This window comes from Rhizophagus irregularis, chromosome 25 (assembly GCF_026210795.1).
Source record: "Rhizophagus irregularis chromosome 25, complete sequence".
Classification (NCBI taxonomy): domain Eukaryota; kingdom Fungi; phylum Glomeromycota; class Glomeromycetes; order Glomerales; family Glomeraceae; genus Rhizophagus; species Rhizophagus irregularis.
In genome coordinates this window covers 175,608-190,628 of record NC_089453.1, presented here as the reverse complement: position 1 = coordinate 190,628, position 15,021 = coordinate 175,608, and the positions used below count along the sequence as shown (strand labels likewise).

At 26.8% G+C, this 15,021-nt stretch overlaps 7 protein-coding genes across 7 annotated transcripts; 6 read left to right on the top strand and 1 right to left on the bottom strand.

The window, feature by feature from the left end:
• Positions 1-56: 56 nt before the first annotated feature.
• On the top strand, positions 57-723 carry OCT59_016520 (uncharacterized protein; the record flags this gene model as incomplete). The annotated part of the gene is made up of 3 exons (XM_025321361.2): positions 57-197; positions 281-413; positions 485-723. 3 exons carry the CDS (start codon positions 57-59, stop codon positions 721-723), a joined length of 513 nt encoding a protein of 170 aa, XP_025169088.1.
• Positions 724-2,473: 1,750 nt separating this feature from the next.
• Positions 2,474-3,851, top strand: OCT59_016519 (uncharacterized protein). Its single transcript, XM_025321362.2, has 4 exons — positions 2,474-2,632; positions 2,707-2,855; positions 2,928-3,219; positions 3,296-3,851. Exons 1-4 carry the CDS (start codon positions 2,531-2,533, stop codon positions 3,470-3,472), a joined length of 720 nt encoding a protein of 239 aa, XP_025169089.2. The 5' UTR covers positions 2,474-2,530; the 3' UTR covers positions 3,473-3,851.
• Positions 3,852-6,059: 2,208 nt separating this feature from the next.
• On the bottom strand, positions 6,060-6,366 carry OCT59_016518 (uncharacterized protein; the record flags this gene model as incomplete). Its single annotated transcript, XM_066145754.1, has 2 exons — positions 6,060-6,184; positions 6,249-6,366. The coding sequence occupies 2 exons, from the start codon at positions 6,364-6,366 to the stop codon at positions 6,060-6,062; spliced, it is 243 nt and encodes an 80-aa protein (XP_066003506.1).
• A 1,369-nt stretch (positions 6,367-7,735) lies between these two features.
• OCT59_016517 (uncharacterized protein) lies at positions 7,736-8,339 on the top strand (the record flags this gene model as incomplete). The annotated part of the gene is made up of 2 exons (XM_066145753.1): positions 7,736-7,837; positions 7,917-8,339. 2 exons carry the CDS (start codon positions 7,736-7,738, stop codon positions 8,091-8,093), a joined length of 279 nt encoding a protein of 92 aa, XP_066003505.1. The 3' UTR covers positions 8,094-8,339.
• Positions 8,340-9,142: 803 nt separating this feature from the next.
• On the top strand, positions 9,143-10,075 carry OCT59_016516 (uncharacterized protein; the record flags this gene model as incomplete). Its single annotated transcript, XM_025321364.2, has 4 exons — positions 9,143-9,244; positions 9,320-9,459; positions 9,530-9,824; positions 9,893-10,075. The coding sequence occupies 4 exons, from the start codon at positions 9,143-9,145 to the stop codon at positions 10,073-10,075; spliced, it is 720 nt and encodes a 239-aa protein (XP_025169092.1).
• A 745-nt stretch (positions 10,076-10,820) lies between these two features.
• On the top strand, positions 10,821-11,716 carry OCT59_016515 (uncharacterized protein; the record flags this gene model as incomplete). The annotated part of the gene is made up of 4 exons (XM_025321365.2): positions 10,821-10,922; positions 10,990-11,064; positions 11,136-11,444; positions 11,540-11,716. 4 exons carry the CDS (start codon positions 10,821-10,823, stop codon positions 11,714-11,716), a joined length of 663 nt encoding a protein of 220 aa, XP_025169093.2.
• Positions 11,717-13,417: 1,701 nt separating this feature from the next.
• On the top strand, positions 13,418-14,585 carry OCT59_016514 (uncharacterized protein). Its single transcript, XM_025321366.2, has 4 exons — positions 13,418-13,584; positions 13,668-13,777; positions 13,848-14,142; positions 14,229-14,585. Exons 1-4 carry the CDS (start codon positions 13,483-13,485, stop codon positions 14,406-14,408), a joined length of 687 nt encoding a protein of 228 aa, XP_025169094.1. The 5' UTR covers positions 13,418-13,482; the 3' UTR covers positions 14,409-14,585.
• Positions 14,586-15,021: the final 436 nt, after the last annotated feature.

The following is a 15,021-nucleotide window of genomic DNA, read 5'->3' as shown; positions in this document are numbered from 1 at the left end:
ATAGTAAAAAATCGTTTCTCCCTTATTTTAACATATTTAATTATTGCGAAATCCAAATGAGTCATCAAATAAATGACAACGTTATTATACCTGGGGTACTCTCATTATTTATGATGGTCTCCTACTCTACATTCTTCTCCGTGATACTCTCCTCTGATATGTCATTGGCAGTTCGTAAAGGAAGATGGACAAAAGATGTAATTCACCCACTCTAATAATTTAACTGTGTTCATTTATTATTATTTATCGTAAATGAGCTTAAAAATTTTTAATTATTTAGGAAGATCTTTTATTAGAATCTCTTGTACATGAACACGGTATTACCAATCTTTCTAAAATTGAAAAAGGTTTCAAAGGCAAGAGAAATACTAAACAAATTCGGGATAGATGGATTAACCATTTAGACCCCTCAGGTATATTTTTTAAAAGAAAAATTAATTCAATTTAATTTTGTTAATTATTATTCTCCTCCCAAATATAATAGTTAATAAAAAAAGGAAATTTAACGAAGAAGAGATGAAAATTATCGAAGAAAATAAATTTAAATGGTCCGATGCCGCTAAGAAAATTCCCGGAGCTAGCCCATTAATGGTCAAGAATTTCTATTATAATAATTTAAAAAAGAAAATTAAAACTAAAACTACTAGCGTTAGTAACGATAGATTATTAACACTTGCTATAGTTGCTACTGCAAATGTTTTTACAACCGGTTCCGAATTCTAGCAAAATATAAAATATCATCAAATATTTTGCCGTGTAACCGATATGAAACTTACGTTCAATTTTTTCTTTCAATTGACTTCCTTTTAAATATTCGCGCATCTATAAAAAAAATCCACTGACCCCTGCATAATTCGTCCTACGCGGAAATTTATCCGGGAAAGAGCGAAATTTTAGGTTTTATGACTGCCCACAATAATAATAATATCCCATGTCACCAATTCAAGTTATTTATTAGTATAAAAATAAATAATATTATTAAATATTTAGATTAAATTACTTGAAGAAATTATGATCATTAATTTCTTATCAAGTATAAATTTGTACTTTGTAATTTAAGAGCATTAATTTACAAATTTGTCTCTAAATGATAACTATATATATGTGTGTTAACTCACTGTTTAATATTTTCATTACCCTATTTTACTTTTCATATTCTGTAAGAACCACCTTTTGCAAGAGATTTATTATATTTAATCTTAACTCGTTATTTTATATAAATTCGCCAATTTCTTTTTGAAACGAAAATTTTGATTACATTTACACTTTTTATTAAGTGCTTATTAAATATATATATTTTAATTATCTTATTCAAATAATTGTTTCATCCACTGAATTAATGAATTTATATATGAAGTTATAATTACTTTAGAATTTTGCGGCTCGAGAAGATCTCCCAAAACACTACGTGTCAAATATAGGCATATTTTGCTTCTTATTAAAAGTGTCTATATGTGAAATAAAGTAAATTTTCGCTAGTTAGATTCGAAGCGTTTTTCTATAGGATTTACTCATTCCTTTCTTTTAACGGCTAATGCAGATCATGCTTTTATTTAACGCCACCAAAAAAAAGTACAACTAATTCTTTAAATGAGATGTATTTTCCTACATCGCAGGCAATATATCCTTAAAATTCGCTGCTAATGCTAAACAACTAAGTCTCACTATCATGTCCTAACAACGTGACATCTGTATTTCCTCTTTTTTCAATTCCTCTTGTTTTGCCGACATAACTCGAACTCAAGCTGGCGAAATTTCTGAACTATGTTGATACAAATCTCATAATTCTGTTGCCAAAATAAGTTCGTGGTGATTGGTATAAGTTCTAGTTTCACTTTACCGTCAACTGAATCTTGGTACTGTCTTTGAATCAGATGATTCAGAAATGCGTCTGTCCCATTTTAAATCTCGTTAGAGTTAAGTATCATGACATCATAACGTATGCTTTGTCGATCATTAAGACTGGATTTATGGATTCGTCCGTCTGCCAGAATCACGAAAAATTCCTATTTAAACTCCAGTCTGATAGGTTTAACTGATGAATTATTTGTCTCGGAAATGATTCTTAGATCTTTAGATTCAAATATATTGTCTTCCGATATGCCTAGAAAGGGCAACTGACATAACCAGTAACAATAATGATGTAAAAAAAGAGAAATCTTAACAATAATTAGGAAATAAAAAGATGAAGAAAAGAAATAAAGATGAAAAGAAAAGAGATCAAAATAAAAATGAAAGGAAAAATAAAAGACAAAAAAGGTTAAAAAAAAGAAATAAAAAAGAAAAAAAGAACTGTAGATGCATGTTCATCAATGTACATAAAGGGAAAATATTTCTTTTATTGACATTTTAAGGTAGATAAAAACCATACAAAGTTGCCCAATTTCTTTTTTAAATAAACAAAGTGGATATTTTTAGTCAAATAAAAAGCAACTTTTTTTTATATATATTAAAATTCCCATTTTTTAAGTCGGGCGTTTTCTTTCGTCTTCTTGAAACAAATTCTTTTTTTAAAAAAAATATTTCGAAAATGAGCGAATTAACTGAGGTCATTATAACGGTGTCCCTTCTTGTTGGAGGGTTTTTATTAATCTTTTCTACGTATATTTTTGGAGTCTGTAAGAATAAAAGCGTAAGTTATAAATAAATTAATCTTTTAAACGATAATTATTAGTTATTAACGATTTAATTTTATTTTTCTTATAGCATAATAATTTTATTATGTTTAACACTTTGTTGATGATTTATGATTGGATTTTCTACATAATTCTCAATATATGGATATGGATCGATTATGATAATTCATATCACGATGAGAATACGTATTTGGGTTATGCGATTTTCATTAGTACTATGTAATGTCAATTATACGTCATTAAATTAAGACTTCCCCGAATTTATCTAAACAGTAGGTTTTTTTTTTGTAGTTTGCCGATCCTATGCTCTATGGTTTTATTCAATTCTATGATTACTTTCATCATATTACGACGAGAAATTAACAATAATGAACAATTTCGTGCATGGTTCCAAGAACATAAAATTTTTTGTACGTTTATTGCATTTTGTTCATTAGGTAATCTTAATATATTGCACGTTTTAAATTGTAAATTTAATTATATGGATATATTTGATGCGAAATTATCTTTTACTGTCGAGAAAAAAATCATTCACGCAGGTGTGATTAGTTTATTTGCTGATATCGCTCGATTCATAAGTTTGGTAAGTATGGAACTTTTGTATAAAATAACTATATATACAATTTATATGGACTAATAAAACCTATTTTTTATTATAGATTTACGTTAATTCTGTATTGTATTTTTATGCAATACCTATGATATGTTTTTTCTTGACTTCACTGGTACTTACCTTCGGATTATTTTATAGATTTTATGAATCAATGATTAGAGGTTATGAAAAACCAACTGTACAAGAATTAATTGTAAACAAAAAGCAATTTTCAGAGGCATAACTTTTATTATTATTATTTATTATTGTTGTTGTTGTTTAGTATTATATCTTTAGTTCTATTAAAGGTTAGAACATATTATATAATATATCTTTCGAATATACATTAGTTAGTTAATGGTTAGATTCATAAATTTAAAGATTAGGTTAGGATTTTACGTGAATCATAATTAATAATAATAATTAATAATTTAAGGTTACTAATTTATTGTTAAAGTTCGTAATTGTAACCATATTATACTATGATTCATATTTCATTTAATTATGCTATAGGATGTGATTTGCTGTATCATAACAAATAATGTAACCGGCTTTAAAAAATAAATGAAAATACTAAATTAACGATATAACTGCTTTCTTACTTTTATTTTAAGCAGATGTGACATATGTGACAAATTTCTAATATTTCTAAAGAACTGGCATATAAAATCCGGCTACCATTTTTCGGGCGACGCCAAATAACGTCATATCATTTGATTTTTTTCAATTCGAATCACGAAAAAGAACTTCATTAAATTCTTGATTTTTTGATGCATGATTGAGGCCTATCTATTATTATATCACTTTTTGTAATGATTACATTTAACAATCAAATTGATGGTTAATCATAAAATGATTACGGTTGAAAGACCTACATAATATATATTACGCAAATCAAACCAATCAGATTTCGGGGGGGGGGGGGGTTTTAAATAATAGTTCGTACAACTTCTATAATCAAAAAAGTATACCCCCTTTCGTAACTAACTATATGAGGTGAACTATACGTATCGCCGTATCGTGGTGATTTTATAGAGGTGTGACTGTATCTTTAGATTTTTATTTTATTAAGGTGGATCACTGATATATTTACGTGAAGTTAAATTGATTTTAATTAAGCAAACTGACCACGCTACCATGTCTGAAAGTATTAATCCAAAGCCATTTGTCTGCAAATGGTTATATCCTCATTCAAAACCACAGTACTTTAAAACCGTGGATGAACTCAGAAAACACGTCGCTAAACACGACATTAATTCCTGCAACAAATCTCTTTCAGTTTACATATGTCCGTGGGAAGGTTGTAAGAAATCTTATAATAAAGATATTTTGTTAGAAGGTATAAAAATTTGTTAAGTATTTTTTTGGCTTTGCTGATGCTGTAGAAATTAAATAAGTTATTATTGTATTTTACAGAACATTTACGTAAGCACATTCAACAAAGACCATTTAAGGTTGACTCAAAAAACTATTTTATCCGTTACATTGCTTTGTAAGCACTAAAACGACCATGTTAACTTTTTTCTTTAATATTTAGTGTCCAATTTGTAGTTATACCCGATTTGTTACTCTTGTTGCACTAAGTCAACACTTGATTAACAACCATAAAGATAGCTTTGTGGACTTTACAGGTGATGATGAGATAGAAAAATTGAATTCAGGTATTGTTATCATGATTCTTCCTCTATTTAAAATTTAGCTTGGTTACCCTAACATATTTTCTTTTCTTGTTAAGAAAAAGATGGCGGTGAAGTCGATATCTTTGTGAAAGAAAAAATTAATAGAGATGATGCTAACACACTTGTTGATGGAAAAATCAAATATGAAGTCTCGCCAGCAAGCCATACAGCAAAATTATCCTATCGTGATGTTCTCGTCAAAGGGAGTGTTAATAAGAATGCTGCCAATACGTCATCTATAAATTATGAAGAAGGTTGGAAATTATACTTTGAAGCGGCAGAAGCTATTTCAGTTTTGATGGAAAAGAGGTTTGAAGAAATTGATGACGATTATGATTATGATTCTGATAACTATGATAATGTGCCTGAAGCGCCAAAAGGTCATTTAACTGAAAAAGAAGAGGACAAACTTTTTTGGGAAACAATTTGTGATGTATATAAAGGGACAGAAGCTGTTACGATGATGCGTAAAGCTCGCGAAATGTTAGGAATGCCAATTTGAGCATGAAATTTGTTATTAATAAGATTCTTTACAGCAAAGATTTTATTTCTTATAAATATATTTCAGAGATTAGAAATAATTAAATATTTTTATTGATTTGCACAAGTTTATTGGTTTATTTATCCATATACACAAAATGTGCATAATTCAAATGCTTCATCAAAAGCTCTTGACTGTCTAATAGTGTGCAACATGTCAAGAGCATCTTGTTTCTGATTTAACGTTGATACATTTGGATTAAAATTCTAACGCTCCCTATGAACTCGAGTGTTACAAGCATTTTTAAAGTGTATTAGTAAAGTTAACTGTCTTATTGATATGCCATAAACTGCGATCCTTCTTTTTAATCAATTCTTAGTAAAACTGTCTACATTCAAACGAGAAACTAACCTAGGGAATGAATCATATTTAAGGTTGCTTGTCTAAACCTCTTCAAAATCCTACGATTAGTTTCATCAAAATTTTACTATGGATTTATTATAGTTTCAGCAGAGTTTCAGCAGTTTCAGCATTTATAATAAGTTTTGGCAGTTTCGCCTTTCTTCAAAGTTTCGCCAGTTTTTTAATATAATTTTAATATAGTTTTGGCAGAATTTCGCTTTTTGGTGAAACGCCATCTTGCCTAAACCCCTAGGTTTCGGCAAGCAACCTTAATCATATTGCATTGCTACTGGTAAGTTACTGTTATATTCTCTTAAGAGAATATTATACATCATGCTGATAATATGAGCGATATCGTTAGTCGCATCAAGAAATTTTTCACCTGAACATGGGTCTGCAATAATCAAAGTTTAAATTTAACATATCTAAGTATCTTTACTAGATCAAGATATACTCACTGATTTGATTTCTATGTACAACGATTAAAGCTCTATTATCAGAAATTGCATTTTGCCAGGTTTCTTCAGGAATATTTGATCGTTTAGTTTTTGGAACTCTGATACAAGGGCCTGTCATTGTTAAAAAATTTTAATAAATAATCAATGATTGATGTATTTAACGCCTCTATCTAACAACTGTATTATTATATAAGAATTGGAACTTGCAGATTCTAATTGGTATGAATTAAGTAAATGGATTTGTGGATTTGAAACTTTAGATATAGCAGTGAAAAAAATAACTAGTCCAATGGTTAAATTTTTCAAAAATCTAGTATATCGAGTCTGATATATAAAAAAATTTATCATTGTTATAGATTATAATAGTTTCAACTCTGTTATATTGAGATTTGAGTTTTCAGTTTTATTTTTATTTTATTCAATTACACGTATATTGGGAATAATTGACTAATCAAATTTTTTTTTTTTCGGACAATATTCTCAAATTGCACATTATCTCTCGCAATTATTCTTCATTAAAAATAAATTTTTTAAACTAATTTTATTGATTAGAAAACAGTTTCGATACTACTTCTTATAGAGAAATACAGTGAAAAAAATTATGGAGGTTTCCGTATAAAAACTAATGATCCAAAAGAATTTGTACCGCTTTACCATATAGTACCACCTACCGGTATCACAAAAAGTATGATGCTCAGTTTCTTTTTTAAATTACGCTCTTAATCAGGAAATTTATACAAATAAAAAAAAAGAACTTTCTAAAAAACAAAGTGGATATTTTTAGTTAAATAAAGAGCAACTTATATATATATATATATTAAAATTCTGCTCCCATTTTTAAGTCAGGCGTCTTCTTGAAACAAATTCTTTGCCCTTTTTTTTTTAAAAAAAATATATTGAAAATGAGCGAATTAACTGAGATCATTATAACGGTGTCCCTTCTTGTTGGAGGGTTTTTATTAATCTTTTCTACGTATATTTTTGGAGTCTGTAAGAATAAAAGCGTAAGTTATAAAAAATAAATTAATCTTTTAAACGATAATTATTAGTTATTGACGATTTAATTTATTTTTCTTATAGCATAATAATTTTATTATGTTTAACACTTTGTTGATGATTTATGATTGGATTTTCTACATAATTCTCAATATATGGATATGGATCTATTTTACTAATTCGTATCTGTATGAGAGTGAGAGTATGGGTTTTGCGATTCTCATTTGTACTAAGTAATGTCAATTACGTCATTAAATTAAGACTTTCCCGATTTTATCTAAACAGTAGATTTTTTTTGTAGTTTGACGATCCTATGCTCTATGGTTTTTTTCAATTCTATAATTACTTTCATCATATTACGACGAGAAATTAACAATAATGAACAATTTCGTGCATGGTTCCAAGAACATAAAGTTTTTTGTATATTTATTGCATTTTGTTCATTAGGTAATCTTAATATATTGCACGGTTTAAATTGTAAATTTAATTATATGGATATATTTGATGCGAAATTATCTTTTACTGTCGAGAAAAAAATCATTCACGCAGGTGTGATTAGTTTATTTGCTGATATCGCTCGACTCATAAGTTTGGTAAGTATGGAACTTTTGTATAAAATAACTATATATATACAATTTATATGGACTAATAAAACCTATTTTTTTATTATAGATTTACGTTAATTCTGCAATTTATTTTTATGCAATACCCATGACATGTCTTTTCTTGACTTCACTGGTACTTACCTTCGGATTATTTCATAGATTTTATGAATCAATGATTAGAGGTTATGAAAAACCAACTGTACAAGAATTAAGTGTAAACAAAAAGCAATTTTCAGAGGCATAACTTTTTATTATTATTATTTTTATTGTTGTTGTTGTTTAGTATTATATCTTTAGTACAGTTGTTCTATTAAAGGTTAGAACATATTATATAATATATCTTTCGAATATACATTAGTTAACGGTTAGATTCATAAATTTAAAGATTAGGTTAGGATTCATGATTTATACATAAGACCCGTCGTTATGTATTTAGTACAATAATATAATATTAATAATTAATAATAATAATTAATAATTTAAAGTTACTAATTTATTGTGTTAAAGTTCCGTCGTAATTGTAAAATAATATTGCCATATTACACTATGATTCATATTTCATTTAATTATACTATAGGATGTGATTTACTGTATCATAACAAATAATGTAACCGGCTTTAAAAAATAAATGAAATACTAAATTAACGTTATAACTTATAACTGCTTTCTTACTTTTTTTTAAGCAGATGTGACATAACTGGCATATAAAATCCGGCTACCATTTTCCGGGCGACACTATATAACATATCATTTGATTTTTTTCAATTCGAATCACGAAAGGAACTTCATTAAATTCTTGATTTTTTGATGATTGAGGACTATCTATTATTATATCAGTTTTTGTAATGATTACATTTAACCAATCAATTACTTGAAACACATTTGGACGATTATCTAAATTGATGGTTAATCATGAAATGATTACGGTTGAAAGATTCCTACATAATTAGTTTTCAAAAATTGATTCATTTAATTAATAAAGCCACGTGATAACATTATCTCACGTGGTAACCTATTTTTGATTTAAAGATGGATAAAACCTGTTTCTATTTATACAATGATGCCCGGTTTCTTTTTAAATTACGCTCTTAATCAGGAAATTTATACCCATTTTACTAAATAAAAAAAGAACTTTCTAAAAAATAAAGTGGATATTTTTAGTTAAATAAAAAGCAACTTTTTTGTTTATATATATTAAAATTCTGCTCACACTTTTTTAAGTCAATCGTTTTCTTTCGTCCTTCTTGAAGCAAATTCTTTGCCCTTTTTTAAAAAACTGAAATATACTAAAAAATGAGCGACTTAACTGAGATCATTATAACGGCGTCTCTTCTTGTTGGAGGGTTTTTATTAATCCTTGCTATATATATTTTTGGAGTCTGTAAGAATGAAAGCGTAAGTTATAAAAAATAAATTAATCTTTTAAATGATAATTATTAGTTATTAACGATTTAATTTATTTTCTTATAGCATAATAATTTTATTATGTTTAACACTTTGTTGATGATTTATGATTGGATTTTCTACATAATTCTCAATATATGGATCTTTACTGCTAACCTAGATGATCGGGATCAGGATTATTTGTATTATATTCCCCTTTGTACTATGTAATGTCAATTACGTCATTAAATTAACAGACTTTCCCGATTTTATCTAAACAGTAAGTTTTTTTTGTAGTTTGCCGACCACATCCTCTATGATTTTTTTCAATTCTATACTTACTTTCACCATATTACGACGAGAAATTAACAATAATGAACAATTTCGTGCATGGTTCCAAGAACATAAAGTTTTTTGTATGTTTATTGCATTTTGTTCATTAGGTAATCTTAATGTATTGCACGTTTTAAATTGTAAATTTAATTATACGGATATGTTTGATGCGAAATTATCTTTTACTGTCGAGAAAAAAATCATTCACGCAGGTGTGATTAGTTTATTTGTTGGAGATATCCCTCGATTAATTAGTTTGGTAAGTTTTGTATAAAATAACTATATATACAATTTTATATAGACTAATAAAACCTATTTTTATTGTAGGTTTTCGTTAATTTTAGTTATATACCAGGTTTTTCTGCAATACCTATGATATGTTTTTTCTTGACTATATTGGTAATTACCTTCGGATTCTTTTATAGATTATATGAATCAATGATTAGAGGTTATGAAAAACCGACTGTACAAGAATTAATTGTAAACAAAAAGCAATTTTCAGAGGCATAACTTTTATTATTATTATTTATTGTTGTTGTTGTTTAGTATTATATCTTTAGTACAGTTGTTCTATTAAAGGTTAGAACAACAGTATTATATAACATATCTTTCGAATGTAGTAATTTATTATATTACACTATGATTCATAATTCAATTATGCTATAGGATGTGATTTTAACAAATAATGTAACCAGCTTTAAAAAATTTTAAGCAGGAAGTGACATATGTGACAAATTCTAATATTTCTAAAGAACCGGCATATAAATCCGGCTACCGGGCGACGCTATATAACGTCATATCATTTGATTTTTTTCAATTTGAGACGATTTCTACATAATAAGTTTTCAAAAATTGATTCATTTACTAATTCATAAAGCACGTGACAGCAGCATCTCACGTGATGACCTATTTTTGAACATTTCTTTTTTAAATTGACTTTTAAAGGTGGATTGAAAACCTGGTACTATTTATACAATGATGACCGATTTCTTTTTTAATATTGCGCAATAAAAATTTGAATCATTATGCTATGCAATGCATAAAGTCAATGAACTTTACTAAAAAAGAATGGTCTTAAACAGGAAATTTATACCATTTTATCAAATAAAAAAAGAACTTTCTAAAAACAAAGTGTTTATTTTTAGTCAAACAAACAGTATCATTTTTTATTATAAATATTAAAATTCTGCTCACTCATTTTGATTTTAAATCAATTTTTTTTGCCCTTTTTTAAAAAAACTGAAATATACTAAAAATGAGCGACTTAACTGAGATCATTATAACGGTGTCCCTTCTTGTTGGAGGGTTTTTATTAATCTTTTCTACGTATATTTTTGGAGTCTGTAAGAATAAAAGCGTAAGTTATAAATCTTTTTTAAACGATAATTATTAATTATTGACGATTTAATTTATTTTTCTTATAGCATAATAATTTTATTATATTTAATACTTTATTGATGATTTATGATTGGTTTTTCTACATAATTTTCACTATATTGGTATGGATCTTTGAATTGTATTCCCTTAATTATATAAAGAAAGTCATTAAATTAACCAATTTTTAAAATAGTATTTTTTTTTTAGTTTACCGTATATATCCGTTATGATTATTTTCAATTTTATGCTTACTGTCACCATATTACGACGAGAAATTAACAATAATGAACAATTTCGTACATGGTTCCAAGAACATAGAGTTTTTTGTATATTTATTGCATTTTGTTCATTAGGTAATCTTAATATATTGCACGTTTTAAATTGTAAATTTAATTATATGGATATATTTGATGCGAAATTATCTTCTACTGCCGAGAAAAAAATCATTCACGCAAGTGTGATTAGTTTAATTATTGGAGATATTCCTCGATTTTACCTTTTGGTAAGCATGAAACTTAAAACTTTTGTATAAAAATCAAGTATATAAAAATGTCCCATTAATAATGACTAAAAAAAAAACTTTTTTTATTTATATAGACTTACATTAATTTAAATTCAGAATTTAGTGCAATTCCTATGACAAGTTTATTCTTGACTTTATTGGTACTTTTCTTCGGATTCTTTTATAGATTATATGAATCAATGATTAGAAATTATGAAAACCCAACTATACAAGAATTGGTTATAAGCAAAAAACAATTTTCAGAGGCATAACTGATTGTCTCTTTTTATTATCATCTAATATTTTTTATTATTATTATTTATAATTTTACTTTTCATATGCATTATATCTTTTGAATATAGAGTAGAGTTTACAGTTAGATCTATTGGATTTAAAAATTAGGTTAAGTGAATCATGATTATAGATATATAGAATCTTCTCATTTTTAATAATTAATAATTTTTGAAATGACGAAATATCATTCCACTTTTTTTTTTTTTAATATTATTGTAAAATAGCGATTCAATAGTATGTTTACGAAAAATTAAATTTATTAAATTTATTTATTATTAGAGTAATTATTCTAATTATTCTAGATTCAATCACGGGAAGCCGTAGATATCATTGACCGTGATGATCAATGATATCTACTTGTTTGTTCGCTATATTAAAAATCTAAATATACATGTCATTAGCAATAAATACACAAGCAACTACATTTTGTAAATATCATACCATATATGTAAAAAAACCTGAGGAAAAAGAATAAACTAAAAAAATTGCATGTTTACTATTGTTTATATTGTACGCGCGTTTAAATTTTGCGTTTTTTGATTGGTAAACACTACAGTAAAACTTATTTATGTTATAAATTTAACACATACAGTATGCGGAAAATTTAAAATAGAATAAGCAAAAACAATTATAATATTTGTTGTTCGTACCAAAAAAAAAAAAGAAAGAAAAAGAAACATTTTGGTGAGATGTGTGATATAACAGCTTTAAAGAATTGGACTTGTTCTATTGAAATTGGTAACTTAGTTTGATGCGTTATACTATCGATAAAACATAAACAGTCCTTCGCTACGCCTCGGACTAATTATATTCAGAGAATAAGAAATTATAAATAACACTTACACAATCTTTTTTTCATATAATTAGTCTGGTGCGAAGCGAAAGACTACTGGGGTAACACAAAATGTCCGGATGTCCGCCGATGCTGCTGCTTGCTTTCTTTAGTTACACCTGTGCTCTGGATTGTTCCCTCTTTAATAGTAGTAGTGCCTGCTGTCCCATTTTATAATCAATAGAAATCTCTGTTAAAAATTAACATATTTCCCTTTGCGGTTTACATTCGCTTTTTAAAACATAAGAATCATCATCATGACGTTACTCCATTTGTTATTATATCCAATCGGAGACGAATTTGAGACAGATCGTTCTGTGACCGGATTGCTGGAGTCATGAAAGGTTAAAAAAAAAATAATTATGGTTTATCTGATGGATCTTAAATTTTTTAGTTCAAAGATATTGTTTCGATATCCTTAGTTGACTATAATAAAGTAGATCCATTTAATTCATAAACCCACGTCCCACGTGATAATAGAATTTCACATGATGACCTATTTTTGAACATTTTTTTAACTCATTATGTACATGAAGGGAGAATATTTCTTGGAAATTTTTTAAAATTGACAATCTACCCCTTTATTTCTTACATTTTAAAAACTGTTCTATTTATGTAAAATTGCCCGATTCCTTTTTTAAAAATTCGAAATGAAAATTTTAGTGTAATTATGTTATGCAATGCAATACGTTAATGAATTTTACTTAAAAAGAATATTCTTAATCAAAATTTATTACCATTTATCTATAAAAAAAGAACTTCTAAAAACGAAGTTGTTATTTTTAGTCAAACAGAAGTATCATTTTTATTATAAATATTAAATTCCGCTCAGCTCATTTTAATATTAAGTCAATTGTTTTCTTTTGGCTTCTTGAAACCAATTCATTTTGCCCTTTTTAAAATATATTAAAAATGAGTGACTTAACAGAGATCATTACAACGGTATCCCTTCTTGTTGGAGGGTTACTTTTAATCTTATCTGCGTATATTTTTGGAGTCTGTAAGAATAAAAACGTAAGTAATAACAAATAAATTAATTTTTCAACGTAAATTATTATTAATTTTTAATTGACGTTTTAAATTGATTTTTTTTATAGCATAATAATTTTATTATTAATACTTTGTTGATGATTTATGATTGGGTTTTCTACATAATTTTCACTATATGGATCTCTACAACTGACATGCAGTCTATTCTCGTGATTATGTAATGTCAATTACGTCATTTAATTAACCGACTTCCCCCGATTTTTTCTAAATAGTGATTTTTTTTGTAGTATACCGTTAATGTCCGTTATGATTTTTTTCAATTTTATACTTACTGTCACCATATTACGACGAGAAATTAATAATAATGAACAATTTCGTGCATGGTTCCAAGAACATAACGTTTTTATTATATTTCTTGTATTGTGTTCATTAGTTAATCTTAATGTATTGCATGTTTTAAATTGTAAATTTAATTATATGGATATATTTGATGCAAAATTATCTTTTACTGTCGAGAAGAAAATCATTCACGCAAGTGTGATTAGTTTGGTTCTTGGAGATATTCCTCGATTATTTCTTTTGGTAAGCATGAAACTTTTTTAACAAGTATACATATTATTTATAAATGTTTCATTTATAATGACTAAAAAAAAACATTTTTATTATAGCTTAACTGTGTTTTGACCTTAACAGAGTTTTATGCAATTCCCGTGACAAGTTTATTCTTGACTTTATTGGTACTTTTCTTCAGATTCTTTTATAGATTATATGAATCAATGATTAGAGATTATGAAAATTCAACTGTACAAGAATTAATTGTAAACAAAAAGCAATTTTTAGAGGCATAACTGAATGTTACTTTTTTATATTTTTCGAATATACTGTACACCTTCCCCAGCTAATACCCTTGAGTACAATTTCCATCCTGAGGGATTTAATATATGAAAATTCTGAATTTGATTTATGATAGTCATTAAATAAATAATAAATAAAATCTATTTTAAGTGTGGTACTTTTGGTTCAAAATAAACTAAATTATTAGAGTACATAAGATATTTTAAAATTTTAAAAATCTCTTGTTCAACTAGTATATTCATGATATTCTGATAAGATTTTACGCGTGATCGGCAGTTCCATATTTACCACAATCACTACCGAAATTTCTTCTCAAATATCAAATAAAATATCTGTTAATTACAAAAAAGGGAAAAAGAAAACTTACTTTTGGTAAAAATAAACTGTATTACTTAACATATATGATACCATAATATAACAGCCTCAAAAATTGTATCAAATGGAACTAGTTTTCTAGTTTTATTGGAGTACTAAGTAAATTTACTAGCTTCAAGTCTTCAACTCAAGCCAACAAGGCAATAACTTGGTTTGATGTCTTATATTATAAAAAAACCAATAAAAATAAAGCAGAAATACTAAATAAAATATGAAATTACATTTAAAGTA

What these genes read in the sequence shown, in the direction of transcription:
- OCT59_016514 (XM_025321366.2), top strand. Translation starts at nt 13,483, where the DNA reads ATGAGTGACTTAACAGAGATCATTACAACGGTATCCCTTCTTGTTGGA. An exon ending in GAGTCTGTAAGAATAAAAAC is followed by an intron (nt 13,585 to 13,667) that starts GTAAGTAATAAC and finishes TTTTTTTTATAG; the next exon opens with CATAATAATTTTATTATTAA. An exon ending in TTCCTCGATTATTTCTTTTG is followed by an intron (nt 14,143 to 14,228) that starts GTAAGCATGAAA and finishes TTTTTATTATAG; the next exon opens with CTTAACTGTGTTTTGACCTT.
- OCT59_016519 (XM_025321362.2), top strand. Translation starts at nt 2,531, where the DNA reads ATGAGCGAATTAACTGAGGTCATTATAACGGTGTCCCTTCTTGTTGGA. An exon ending in GAGTCTGTAAGAATAAAAGC is followed by an intron (nt 2,633 to 2,706) that starts GTAAGTTATAAA and finishes TTTTTCTTATAG; the next exon opens with CATAATAATTTTATTATGTT. An exon ending in TCGCTCGATTCATAAGTTTG is followed by an intron (nt 3,220 to 3,295) that starts GTAAGTATGGAA and finishes TTTTTATTATAG; the next exon opens with ATTTACGTTAATTCTGTATT.